The sequence below is a fragment of the Protopterus annectens genome, chromosome 17.part0 (genome assembly GCF_019279795.1).
Source record: "Protopterus annectens isolate FY-2018-M chromosome 17.part0, PAN1.0, whole genome shotgun sequence".
NCBI lineage: Eukaryota > Metazoa > Chordata > Ceratodontiformes > Protopteridae > Protopterus > Protopterus annectens.
In genome coordinates, this window is record NC_056751.1 from 750,251,968 (window position 1) to 750,266,884 (window position 14,917).

At 38.3% G+C, this 14,917-nt stretch overlaps 1 protein-coding gene across 2 annotated transcripts in view; it reads right to left on the reverse strand.

Annotated features, from left to right (window-relative positions):
* Positions 1-14,917, reverse strand: part of LOC122791295 (SLAM family member 9-like) — a 569,735-nt gene that overhangs the window by 56,071 nt on the left and 498,747 nt on the right. Inside the window, exons 5-6 of one of the 2 annotated variants that reach the window (XM_044058979.1) lie at positions 11,920-11,998; positions 8,996-9,064 (exon numbers count right to left, since the gene is read on the reverse strand). In XM_044058979.1, the coding sequence (XP_043914914.1) occupies positions 9,038-9,064; positions 11,920-11,998 (106 nt within the window). In that variant the 3' untranslated portion in view covers positions 8,996-9,037. Of the gene's footprint in view, positions 1-8,995; positions 9,065-11,863; positions 11,999-14,917 lie in introns of both variants that reach the window. The other variant, XM_044058978.1, reaches the window with a different exon arrangement.

Below are 14,917 nucleotides of genomic sequence, written 5' to 3' on the forward strand. Positions count from 1 at the left end.
AGCCATATCAAGTATTTCTCTGATACAATGAATAAGCAGGTCCAGTCGAATGAGGACATGTGCCAATAAGCAACAAAAATTTTAAAACAAAGTCCCTTTATCTCTACAATAAGCACTTTCGATATGTTCTTCCTCAGATCGTATGAATATATGGCGGGACTGGGTTTAATTTAAAAAGAGATATTCCCGGATGTTAAATCATGACTTCTTCCTTTCAGGAAAACAACTCGTCCAATCCATGAACTTAAAAAGCTACACTCCTCTTTCAGGACCAATGGTATTGAGCCTGCTTTCTCTATTGATGTTCCATGGCTCAAGTAAGCAAACATTTACCTTAACCTATAGTAGGTCTTCTTGTCTTTAACATAGGTTTCAGTGGAATAATACTGTTTAGACCAGGCCATTGATCTGAATGCAAATTTATTATCCATTTAACTTTATATAACTCTGTGTCATTTATGATGTCTCCTTGCCCAAGTGTCGTTTTTACTTGATCAACCACTTTGAAATTAAAGTAATGGTCCGAGTGGGAACCTACATGCTCTGCTAATGCATTATACATATCCTTATTATGAATGTCTCTCAAATGTCTTAAGACACAGTTCTTGAAAGGCTGGTTGGTCTTGCCTATATAATAGGCAGGGCATAAGGCACACGTAGCCAAATAAACAACATTTTTTGTTAGGCAGGTAGCTTTTACATGGAATATATACTGTTTCTCAGTTCTTGGATGTAAGAATGTATTTCGTTCATCTATATGTGGACAAGCCAAACAGTTTCCACATCTAAAGGTACCACTATGTCCTATGGGTTGTGGTGTTTCTAAATCCATTTTTTTTTTACATAGTAATCTCTTAATATTCTTTTTGTTCCTATATGAAAATGAAGGAGTATATCTGACTATAGCTTTCAGTGATGGAGTACATTGCATGATTATAAGTGATCCTGTAATAAGCCCTTCCAAAGCCTTAGACTGATTGATCACATTTACCAATTGGATAATAATATTGCACAGTAATAATTGGACACCCTTTTAAGGGCCTTTGGGTAGCTGATAAGTATTAGCTGGTGGTGGCAGTAATTACTACCGTATAGTCTGGGTAAAGGGGCACAGCTGGAGAATCTGTGTCAGCCTTTCCCAGGAGTGTCTGTGAAGTTGTATAAATACTTATCTCAAAGTGTGTGTGGTGTGTTAGCTACCTGGGCAGGGACATGAAGCACTGTTGGGACAGAGAGGGTACTGGAGGTTAGCTTGCCAGCTAGGCTGAGATCTGGACCCTATAGCTGTGCCAGTGGGAAGTCTTATTGGGGACCTGGGGAGCAAGAGAGCAACCAGCCCCAGACTGACTATGATCTCTGTGTGCACTTAAGGGAAATTGAACTTTACTGTGTGTATTTGTTATCCTTTCTTCTTATATAAGACACCCTCCCTGGTGTTAGTGGTGAGGACTGAGGCTCCTTGATTACTGGGCCAGGGCACAGCCATCACAGAGGGGAACAGGAAGTGCAGAATTTTTTGGATTAATTACAAGTAAACAGATTTAATTTCACATTTGATGGCAAATAGGGAAGAAGGTGTCCTTTTTGGATGCAGATTTGTTACTTACGGAAGATGGTATACGTAACTACAAAAGTACAGAGGAAATTTCAGGGGGATATATATTATTTGAAAGCAACAAGTTGTCATCCTGGGCATATGATAGATGCCTTACCTTATGGTGCATACATACGTCTTTATAGACTATGCAGCGATAAACAGGATTTTTTAAGGGAGATAGGTTATACTTTTGAGATGTTCAAAAAGCGTGGTTATGGTGAAGATATAATCACTAAGTCATGGTCTAGTTTTAATAAAGAGTATATAGGAAACAACAACAGAAAATGAAAGGAAATTTCCAAATTAAATAATACTGAATCTGGTTGTGAAATGGATTTTGTAACCACATATAATGAATTCTGCAATAGGTTTTATGAGATAGTACAAACACAGTGGCAACTGTTATCAAATTTAAAGGCTGGAAGTTCATGGATGTCTAATAAACTTGTTGCTTCATATAGAGTGGGTAGGAATATTAAGAGCTTTTTGGTGAAACCTAGGTTCTGCAGACCCAAGGAGGTCTTACATGAGTCACTAAGAATAAAAGGGACAGTAGGATGTGGCAAATGTAAGGCATGTAAATTTATTGTGCCTTATTTTGGACTCTTAAATGGTCGAAGATTTGAAGTCTGTGAGAATTATAGGTGTGACAATGAGGGCATTATTTATGCCCTCAGATGTCCTTGTAATAAGTTTTATGTGGGTGAGTCCAAAAGGGCTTTTAAAATAAGGCTATTAGAACATGTTTATGATATATTAAATAAAAAGGAACAGAGTTCAGTGGCACAACATTTTTTGAAAACACATGGTATTTCTGTTCATGGTTTACAAGCAACAATTTTAGTAAAAGTAAAGTGTGTTTTTTTTGGGGGGGTGTCAGCAAGAATATGTTAAAGTTTGATACTTTGTTTCTAAAGGCTATGAATGTTGATTTTAATTGGCATGTTTTACTTTAAATGCTTTTTAAGTGTTTCATGGTATTAACTGATGACTTTATTGTTTAATTGCCTATTTAGTAGTGTATACAAAACAAGTGTATGATATGAAGTAACTGTGTACCCAAGAAGGGAGTGCATGCTGAGATGTCAGAGAGGAATACATTGATATATTGTTTTCATTGGGTTCCTGGTCTTTGTTATTCGTTGCACATTGATACATTGTATTCATTGGGTTCTTGGTCTTTGTTATTCGCTGCACATTGATACATTGTATTCTTTGGGTTCCTGGTCTTTGTTATTCGTTACACATTGATACACTGTATTCTTTGGGTTCTTGGTCTTTGTTATTCGTTGCACATTGATACATTGTATTCATTGGGTTCTTGTTCTTTGTTATTCATTGCACATTGATACATTGTATTCTTTGGGTTCTTGGTCTTTGTTATTCGTTGCACATTGATACATTGCATTCTTTGGGTTCCCGGTCTTTGTTATTCATTGCACATTGATACATTGTATTCATTGGGTTCCTGGTCTTTGTTATTCGTTGCACATTGATACATTGTATTCATTGGGTTCCTGGTCTTTGTTATTCCTTGCACATTGATACATTGTATTCATCTAGTTCCTGGTCTTTGTTTTTCATTGCACATTGATACATTGTATTCTTTGGGTTCCTGGTCTTTGTTATTCGTTGCACATTGATACATTGTATTCATCAGGTTCCTGGTCTTTGTTATTCATTGCACATTGATACATTGTATTCATCGGGTTCCTGGTCTTTGTTATTCGTTGCACATTGATACATTGTATTCATCGGGTTCCTGGTCTTTGTTATTTGTTGCACATTGATACATTGTTTTCATCGGGTTCCTGGTCTTTGTAATTTGTTGCACATTGATACATTGTATTCATCGGGTTCCTGGTCTTTGTTATTCGTTGCACATTGATACATTGTATTCATCGGGTTCCTGGTCTTTGTTATTCATTGCATATTAATACATTGTATTCATCGGGTTCCTGGTCTTTGTTATTCATTGTACATTGATACATTGTATTCATCGGGTTCCTGGTCTTTGCTCTTCATTGTATTTGCTGCTGTTGCTTTGCTGCTTTGCTGTTGTTTTTGCACCTGTACAATTGTATTGACTCTGCCATGCCTGATAGAACCAAAGCAAGATCTTTGAGGAACAACAAACCTACCTGGTGGACAACTGCCATTAATATGGTAAACAATAGGAGAAAGAAACTGCTGTCTAAGAGTAGGAAGAAAGAGCCTCAAAACTGGAAACACTCCCTCCTCAACTTAAACAAACAAATAAAACTCCTAGTGAATTCGACCAAAGCTAACTACAAATTCAAATTAGCTTCCCTAAGTAAGGATAACCACAAGGCATTCTTTAGTTATATCCATAACCTCAAAGGCAAGGCCCAGATTTGCGCTGAACTCATAATTAATGGTACTACATATACAGAACCTGTGCATATAGCAAACCTGCTGGCTGAGAGGTTCAGTGAAAATATCACTCCCCTGTCCCCCCGACATATACCCCCAAAGTATCCCAAACACCTGTCCTCCACCTAGTACCTCCAAGGTGCTGTGTTCTACATGAGTTAAAACAGGAATTAGCATCGCCATTGAGCACGCGTCTCAATCACAGCCTAAACACTGGCTTCATTCTAGTGGAATGGAAAACAGCTACCATCATCTCTTTGCACAAAGGGGGTGCATCCACGAACCCCAGGAGCTATAGACCCATTAGCTTGACCAGCCCTATCTGCATGGTTCTAATTAACAAAGATATAGGAACTCTTCAAATGCTCAGGCCCACCAAGTTTGGCATTGTCAAGGGGAGGTCATGCCTGTTAAACTTGGTGGACTTCTTCAAGATAGTCACCAAAGCCCTAGATGAAGGCAAATCTGTGCATACTGCCTACCTAGACTTAGCCAAGGCCTTTGACATAATCCCCTATTCAGGCATCATTAATAAGCTTACTCACCTGGGTATCAACCCATATATTGTTAGGTGGGTTGCACACTAGCTCACTGATAGAACGCATATGGTCAAAATAGGAGACTCCAACTCCTCCAGAAGACCTGTAACCAGTGGTGTTCTACAGGGATTGGTTCTGGGACTCCTACTGTTCGGAATATACTTCTCCAAAGTACAGGCTAAAACTAAAGGACTTCGGCTGACAGAGTTTGCTGATGACTGCAAACTGGGAGTGATCATTGAAACCCCTAGTGATGTCAACATCTTGCAAGAATGTCTTATGCAGACTAATGACTGGTGCTAAAGTCATGGTCTTAAACTTTATGCAAAATATGCATTATCATCCCTTTCAGCAAGGGTGATGTTCCAGCAAACTACCTTCCCTCATCAGGTCAACAACAAAGTACAATGCTCCATTTGGTATGTTCCTTTCCAAACCCCTGCAGCAACTGGAGAGACCACAAAGGTTCCTTATGATGAAACTTCAGAGTCTTCAAGATCTGTTTTATGTGGACAAACTGAAATCATTGTCACTTTAGTCTGTGTCATACAGATGGCTCAGATGTGACCTGTGTCTTGCATATAGAACAATGTCTGACCCAGCTCTGATGGAAGTGCTGCACATTCTCAAGTCAAATGGCACACAGGTCACTTGCTCAAAGTACCTTAACCTAGTATGTGACATCAACAGAACTTGCTGGAGAGACAGATTAGTCTCGCAGGGGTTGCCCCACCTTTAGAACAAGCTTCCAATTCATGTTAAACAAAGATCCTCATTGGCGCAATTTAAGCATAATTTGGATGATTGGATGAGTAACTGGAAGTTCACTCTAGGGATTCCAACTGTGTCCCTCTTGCACAGGGGAAATAGATGCTGATTTTACTGTCTCCTTGAACCAGACACCATTGGGAATACGGGTTGAACTTGGCTAGGCTTGCAAGGGCCCTAGGGCAGTTAGCCTAGTAAATGCCTATGATCCTATGACATGCAGAGATCAGACAATGTGGGCATTGGTGTAGTGAGGTGACCGTGATGATAGTCCAGTGGGTGAGGATAAGGACTTAATTCAAACTGCCACCAAACATGACATCCATAGGTACACGATTCCCCCTCCCCCACTCCAGCCAAGATGTTCACCCCTCTCCTGTGTCCCTCACCAACCCTGTCTCTTATCTTGTATGTCTTGTCTGTTTGCAAATGCTTCCTCACCTTCTCAACTTGCCTGCCTCAGACTTGCCTATGTCCTTTCCCAACATTCCACTCTCTCCAAAAAAAAGGGTACCTGTCCAAAAAAAAAAAAAACAAATCGTCCCATACATAACTCTCCATTTTGCACACATGTCTATTTGGTACACTTTTTATTTGGTCCAATTGGCTCCACAACACAATTATGTTGTCACCCCTCTCTGTAGTGGTGACAGCCCAAATTCAGATAATAAACTGTACATGTGCCTGGTTGTTACTGTTGAAGAAATGGATAGGTATGGTTCTTCCCTACACAATTCCTGCAAATTCCTGCCTTCCTTTTACTTTGCTTTTATTCCTGCTTGCTTCCCATTTTTTTATTTTATTTTTATTTTTTATTTAACATTTGTTGACCGGGAAGTCCGACTAGGTTCCACAGATCCTGTTTTCAGTGGAGGCCCAGGGAGAAATGCTCCAGAAGCATGTCTTTCATCACTTTTCTATCTTACCCCATTTCTTTTCTGTAAAGGATCATTGCACAATGGTGCGCAATGTGCAGCATTGCACTGCAATGCTGAAAAGTGTTTATTAACTTTGATTGGATAACAGTAATATCTAGCAACAGATATTTTATCATTACTATATTGAGTGCATACAGAGCTGATGACACAGATTCATAAATATCACTATTTATAATCTTAATGTACAAATACAAGTATTTGGAATGATACATATACCTGTATTTGAATCCAATACCATCTGAACCAAAAGAATACACCAGCAATGCATTTAACAACTAGTGCTACAGAGTCAGTCAATTAGCAGGTGCATTTTACACATTGTATAGATACAGTAAGTCCGCAATAAAGTGCTATTGCATACACCTGCTACTTGAGTCAACCAATAGTAATGAAATACTTGTTATTCTATCATGTTTATAATTTTGTAAGAGCAATATTTACTAGATGCCGCTTTAGTGATGGCCCTTTGTCCCCCATTGTGTATGGCTTTGGCCAGATTTCTTGCTTTACCAAGTAGACTGGTATGTTCCTAATATTTATGTAATATTTCATCAGCCTTGCTGAGAGTGTAAACACACTTTACTTCAAATATGTGACAATTAGTATTGACTGTTTAAAATACATCTGCTAATTAAGTGACTCTGTGGCTGGATGGGTTAATGCATTGTTAATGGAGTCAGATGGTACTGGGTTTGAAATAGGGTGCCGGCATAAGTTTTACAAGTGTGTATGATACTTTTACATGCTTTCATTGTTCCTACTTCTGCTTAGCTTGCTTAGTGATGGCCATCACACAATGATTTTTAAAAGAAAAGAAATGGGGAAGATAGAAAAGTGCTGCAATGGAGAGCAAGCAGGGGTAAAACAAAGTGAAAGAAAGGCAGGAATGTGCAGGAAGGGTGTAGGAAAGAACCATAGCTATCCATTTCTTCAACAGTAACAACCAGGCACAAGTACAGTTTATTAGCTGAACTTGGACTGTCACCACCACAGAAAGGGGGGGGGGGTGACAAGATCAAATTAAAAGTGTATCAAGCAAATGTGTGCGTGAAATGGAGAGCTATGTATGGGGCAGGGGCCCCTTTTAAGGAGAGAGTGGAATGCTGGGGAGGGACATGGTCAAGTCTGGGGCAGGAAGTTGGGAAGATGAGGAAGCATTTGGAGATGGACAAGACATACAAGACAAGAGTCCGGGTCAGTGAAGGACACAAGAGGGGTTGAACACCTTGGATGGGATAGAGGTGGGGGGGGTTCGAGGTCCCAAGGACATCAGTACTGTAACAGTGTGACTCAAGTCCTCATCCATTGGACTGTCAGCACTGTCTCATTACTGCACCACTGGCTGCTGTGTCTGACTTCTCTGCCTACGGCTGACTTGCTGTACCAGGATGGAAAGCAAGCGCTCCATCTGACTTAGGCATGTGCCCATGATCTGGTGCACAATCCTACTCATGACAGCTGGCAATTCTGCATGGGTAATGTATGCTCCCCCTCTGCCTCTGCTCCCAAAGGGGCTCACAGGCCTGGCCCCTGAGGAAGAACTACCTGAAGGTCCAGGTAGGGCAAGGGGCCATGGGGGTGGTGGTGCCACAAGGCTGTTGCCCTGAAGTGATAGACCCTGATGCTTCAGCCAGTGGAGCGAGTGTAGGCAGATCGTGGGAAACTGGCCTACCCTGCTGTGCTGTAATAATACCATAAATAAAATTCAAACCAAACAGCAAATAAAACATAAAACAAATTAAGTGAAAATTATAAAACATAAAGAAACAATTATAAAGCAGTATAAAAAGTTTGAACTAATATAAACACAAGCAAAATGATAAATCATAACAATGAAAAAATATATTTCAAAATCAAGAATTGTGAAATTATATATAATAAACAAAATAAGTAAAGGAAATTAATAATAATATAAGAAATCCATTAATAAATAAAAGAAGAGAAGGTGTGGGGTAAGAGAAAAAAGAGGAAGATTAGTAACGTGACAGATAATATACGACGCTTTCTACAATTAAGGTATTCTGTTGTTTTACATTCTACTGTTAATATCAAATGCGAAGAACTTGTCTTTATTACTGGGAATACATGTATAGGGATTACACCAGAGAGCAGGCCACTCAAGACCTTCAAATGCTAGTACTGTAGTTTTTATGGATGACAGGCTAAAACAGTATTGTAATCAGCTGAGTTGTACATTTGGGGAGTGTGGTATTAGAACCCACAAGCAGTGTCTACTGTAATACTATACTTTTCCTTTAGAATACAACAAAATGCAAGCACTCTTTCCTTTTACACTTTATAGACTTATGTTCACTGTTATCTGAGAAGTTGCAACTGTTGGTTTGTGTTACAGACCATAGCTCACCACCTTTTAGGGCAGGATATCTTGACATATCATAAATGAGTGGATGTGCAATGACCAATAACTAGGAGCATATTTCAAATATTGCTGTTACACACATGGATAGTTGCAGAGGATTTGTGTTAACAAACATTTTGACACCCATTCTTTATTGACTTTAATATAAATTACTTGCCAGACAATCAAAATTCCTACAATGAACAGACCAAAACAGTGATTCTTAAATGTATGTATTCAGCAGAAATATGCATATTTGAAAGCTATGCTACAGACTAATGCATGCATACTTGCTTTTTCAGTTCAGACATGCATTCCCAAGTTCATATAACTGTATGATATAGAAAATAATCCATCTGCCACTGTTAATACTGCAGTACCAGTACTTAATTATACTTACCACATGCTTGTCGCATCCTGGCCAATCCCCTAGCATGGGACCTCACACTTGAGGTCCTCTCTTCTGCAGCTGTAGAAAAAGAGGAAAAAGAAAAAAACATTATGAATACCAGTTTCTACCATATTCAGCTTGAATATTTACAAGTAATACATGAAATCATACTACACATGCCTAGGATGTGCTATGCCAGACACTCCCTGACACAGGGATCAAGGGTATCCCTTTTTCTTTTCTGCAGGTTGTCATAGTGGTGAAAAAATGTTCCCCAGTGTAGGAGATACCAGTTGTACTGAATTACATTGCGAGCCAGTGCAGTTCTCCTGCAGCAGCTGAGGCCTATGGTCCTTAACCAGGAGCCCAGTAAAGACCTAAAACTCTTGGACACCCCAGTGCTGTGCTCTAAGTTGCACTCCCTCACCAATGCCTGCCATTGCTGCACAAGGTTTAGCTCAAAATATCTATAGCACAATTCACACCTAGTCACCTTTAAATAGCACATTTTCTGCCAGTTGTGCTTACTGAGAGTGCACACTGTCTACATTTTGATACATTTGAAAAAAGTGCACACAGCTTACCATCATGCAAACATGGTAAAACAAGTGCATTGTTTTGTGAGATACTAAGTGGTGTGCACCTTTTTCAAATGTATGCAAAAATAACTTACAACCAGTACTATTCCATGGTTATTTCATTACACTAACACTTCATTTGTATAAGCTGCAATGTTACAACAGTATAAATAAAGTTTGCCTATCCAGGATTAGAACCAAGGACCATCTACAATGCAGTCCAGCACTCTACACATATCACCACAAGATATGTTCCTTGTAGTGCGTATTTTACCATACATGGTTAATTAGAAGGTATGACATAGCACAATCCTGCTTGCTGGGTTTGTGTGATGCAATTGAAAGCATCCAGTTTCTATTTTTGGAAGTCTGGGTCATGTCTGATACATGGGCGGTCCCATTGCGCAAATAAGATAAGCATTGCCAAACTAAGGTTGGGAGGTCGGCATAATGGTTAAGGTACTTACCTTACACATGTGAGGTGCAGGATTTTATCCTCACATTGGGTAATTGGCTAGGCTTAAAATGGCCTACAAGAGCAGTTAGCTTAGTACTAGTCTATGAAGCTATGAACACTACGGCACATTGCGCAAACACGGTATAAATAAACAAAAAAATAAACGTAAAGGAGGAAAATCACAGTCTATCGATATAACTACTTCTCACAGGCTTCGCATGGTTTTGGCTGCTATTTTTCTGGAGTTCCTCATAAAATTTGTGGTTTCGAAATAATCATTTGGGATGGATGACAATGAATACAGACATGTAGAACAAGAAGGTTAGGAGGTATGGGGGTGGGATGCCGGTGCTCTCCTGTACACAGATTCATTAGTCATGTTGTCCGATGATGTTTCGTGCCCAACACTACTGGTGCGCTTTGCGAAACCTCACTTAGGCACGCTGTGCAACTTTAATGTGCATTGCCGAAAGCACATCGTGGCCATGTATATGGATTACATGTAGGCACTACATGGAGCCTCCATGGAGTTTACTGAATACTGCAGTTATTCTTAAACTGTGCAACTGTGCAATAAATAAGGCTAATACATCTGAAAAAGAAATAAAAAACAGATAAAACTAGAAAAAGATTAAAACTATCAAAGTTTAGCAGCTGAATTTTAACACATTGCTTAATGATATTACATCATTCGATTCTGGGTGGGACTAGCATCAAGCCTGTGCTGCCAGTTTAGTTTACGGTATTCTAATCTGTGTTCCAAACCCCCCCTCTTAAGTTGGGTATTACCTGCTCTAATATAAAAGAAATAAAACTTCTTATTCTCCTTGTGCCTCAGTGTGTTTAAAAAGAGCATTATTTGTATTGCTATTCTTCCCACGGCAGGCCTAGCCACCCGGCGGTGTAAACCTTCATTATAGATGATTGTGACTGTTGAAGTGACACCCCAACCCCATGTAAAAACATGGGAAAAAGGGTTTGTGGATGGATTTCATTACAATTCTTTATTTCATAATAATGCTTATATATATGTTTTTTAGGGCACACTCAGTTTTGCTAACATAAAACCTGTGGCAAAAATCATAGAAGGCAATATAAATTACTCCTGTAGTATTACAATTGTGGGTATGTTCCAATTTAAACTCATAGTTTGAACTCTTGAATTTCAGGCTCCACCCCTCAAATATATACGTAAATTCCTGGCAACTATCGCACTTAGCCATGCCTCTATTACTTTTTACAAAGGTGCTACAACTATTCTCTCTTTCAAATTTTTCCTCAAGACTCAAATGTCTCTTGTACACAAACTGTGGGCCCTTTTACTGATATCAGAATCATGCTTAATCACATTCCAATTATTGTTGACTCTCTGTCTAATGCTGTTACTACCATTTCTATATTTAATTACCAGTTTGTGTTCACAATAGTTGGTCTCCACTTTCTGAGTAGCTTTGCTCTCCAAGGGTCTACCTAATATCGAAAAAAATTCTTTTGGCAATTTTTTTTAAAGATTCCACTTTTGATTTCATTTAACAAACCTCTGCTAGTAAACAAATCTATCAATTTATTAATCTGTACCAGGAATCCTTGTTACACACACCTTTTAAACGGCTCTTTTTCTGGTAAAAAGGATGGTTGCTACCAAAATGTAAAAATGTATTTGAGAACGCAAGTTTTCTATACAATCTAGAATAGATTTTTTGGTGTTGGAAATCCTTTAACAATGTAACAGCCAGATAATTAATTGCCTTTCTGGAGTAAGTGAAAGTAAGTCTCAGGAAGTCAGTAGTAGAGTTTAGATATGCTATGGAACTCTTCACCTGGGGGGGAGGGGGCACACACCTTTTCATATTTTTTTTTCCTTTTACTTTTTTTGCATGGTCAGAATTATATCGAACCTCCTTGTAGGCTGCTGATTGACGTCTGTCCTTTTCCTTTACTCGATTATTACGTAGTGGAATCCAGTTTTCATATTCACTAGAAAAGAGGGAGGGACAACTATTAGCATTTCAGCAACATCTACTATCAAAGATTCAGGCAGTATTACTTCATATTAATTTGATATCCTGAGTCCGTGATTTAACTTGTACGTGTACATTAATAGCAGTTAATGTTATTAATACCCTAAAAAAGCTAAATTAGCTTTTGTGTAATAAAATGATTTATACAAATTGATCATATTTTTTGTCAGTCACTTCAACAATGGCTATTAATCAGAAATTATCAACATTATAAAAGTTAGAGAAATTACTGCTCTGCTTGAAATCCTAATTCATATTTATACATCTGTTACTAACTGCCTTGTTTATACTTTTTCATGTTTCCAGTATTTGCTCAGTTCTTCTGTTTGCTATGCAGACTAGTCTAATGTCAGTGAACTAGGCATGTGGCATTGTGTTACTTGTATGTTTGATGCACTTTACAGAGTTTTGCTTGCAGAATGAGATCTACAGTCTATCTAAGTTGCTTGTTTGTTGGAACTAAATCCAAGCAGCCTGCATTTCTCCTTCCTCTGCCCAAGTCATCCTATTCCATACTCTTAGATACATCAGCTGTTTTTTTACCCCGCAGTCTTGTAATTAATTTCACTTATCTACTACTGCCTCCTTCCATTTGTCACATCTGCCCTCTCCCTTTGAAGATACACTTCCTCACCTTTGCATTAAAATGGGTTGCTTTCATGTGGTGATCATATCAACTCCAGCGCACCATCTCCTTCTGTCTCAGTTCTGCCACTTCACAAGCCCCTGCATTTACATTATGGGTCATAATCTTGTTGTTTATTTCCCCTTATTGCTTTTAGAGCATGCATTCCCAGTCTGTTAATCTATTTCTGTTTGTATCACCCTTCCCTATATCTTAGGTGTACCCTTCTCTATGTCTAGCCACCTGAGCTAGACACAGCATTCTAGCTAAAGCTCCAGCAGTGCTTGGTAATATGGAAGCATGACACCCATATTCCTGGACTCTACATTCCTAGTATCCAGTGATCTTTATCTGCCATTTTCTCATACTGATCCTGGTGATTTTTTTTCTGCAACAGCAATTTACCAAGCACACTTTTTCCTTCCTGTTGCCTATAGACATATCTCTACTGTCTTGTATCCCTATACTTATGCAGATTAAACTAGGACTGTCATGTGTTTGGATGTCAAAAGTTCTGAGATTGTTCCAATGGTAAAAGAGTCATGGAATGACGCCATAAGCCATTTTAATTTGTTTTTAGGAAATCTTTATGTGAGGCACTTGTAAGAATTCAAATAGTATTACTGTGTCTGCAAACATAGCCCTTGAAATTTCACCAGAAATCTAAAGCATGTACTAGGGAGCAATTTGAACTACAGTTGCCACGTGACATCATGCTAAGATGATGAGATAATGCTGTCATTATATCACGCCATTTATGCTTATTTTTAATATTTAGCTGAACTGTCCCATATTCAAGGCTTATCATTCAAAGGTGACAGAATCGTTATTCCTAATGAGTTGCGAAAAGCAATGTTAGGTAAAATCTGTGAGCAGCATTTAACCACGACCAAATGTAAATAAAGGGTGTGTGATGTTCTTTATTGTCTTAGAACAAATAGAATTTTGAAGTCTGTAACATTTTCAGAACTCAGAGGTGATGATACCCAGTACTGTTTTAAGTTTACAGTGAATGAAAGTAGGGGACGACTTGTTTCAGTACAAAGATGCATACTGTTTCATATGTATAGATTAGTACTTGAAATTTGGATTAGTCTTGCAGTTACATGAAAAACATAAATTAGGGAGTTGTCCCAGTGTTTAAATCAGCTTTGCTAAACAGGGGATTCTTGATGAACTCATCTAAGATAATGGTTCTCAATTTGTGAGCCAGAAGTTTTAAAAATTTGTGAATCGATATAATTTCAAGCACATTATCTTATGCATTAGGTATCCTTACAGAAAAAGGCTAACAGAATGACTATTCTAGGCAGCTGAAAATCTTAAGAGAAAGTATGACACTCTGAAGTCTTCATATAATTTCTCATGTTTTGAAAATGGAAGTTTAACATTGTAATCTGCAAAACTTTCCCAGGAGAGGTAGCAATGGATAGACATCTTAAATCTAAATCACTATCAGTAAACAAACTGCTATAGAACTGATTAGTTTTATTGGGAGAAATCATCCAAAAAATCTTTCAGTTTTACAAAAGGGGGAACTGTGTGGATGAATGTTAATTTTGGTTTATCACAGTAAAATCTGGTCACAGGCATTGTGATTCATCTGACACAGCATCCAAGATCACTTTTAGTTCACAGTCCTGATAAGCAAGTGTGTAGAAAAAACAGGATTTATGGGATTAAGCTACTAGATTCAGTAGATTGTCACTGTCTGTGATTCAGTATTTAATAGAATCATTAGTGGTGGCAGAGCATAAGAAATCTCACCCAATTTCTCAGAGTGAAAATGGTTTAATGAGTGATAATTCAGCTTAACAGTATCCTCTGGCAACTGATCCTATTTATCTTTGTGGAGATACAAAAAGTAGACAAAACGTGAGGCTGGAATGAGAGGAAGTAGTGGGTAGGTATACTAGATGATATATATTTAAAACATTTCTTTTTTTTTCCATAATAAATTTTTATTGAAATATATTTTCCAAAAACATTACAAAATATTTAAAACATTTCTAAGGGGTTATGGCAATTACCAGTGAGCAGGGCAAGGATTAGAATGTATGTCTCACGTTTCATTAAAGTAAAGGCGTCATCAGGGACTGCTGTTAAAAACAATCAAAAGTGTGTCCTAGACTCCCAAAGGAGGGTGATGTGGGAAAACAAAAGTCTGAATTACTATTATGGTGTTGACATTTAATGTTTGCAATATGTATATAAAAAGAAAAAAGCTATGTTAAGCACTGCTGTACAAGA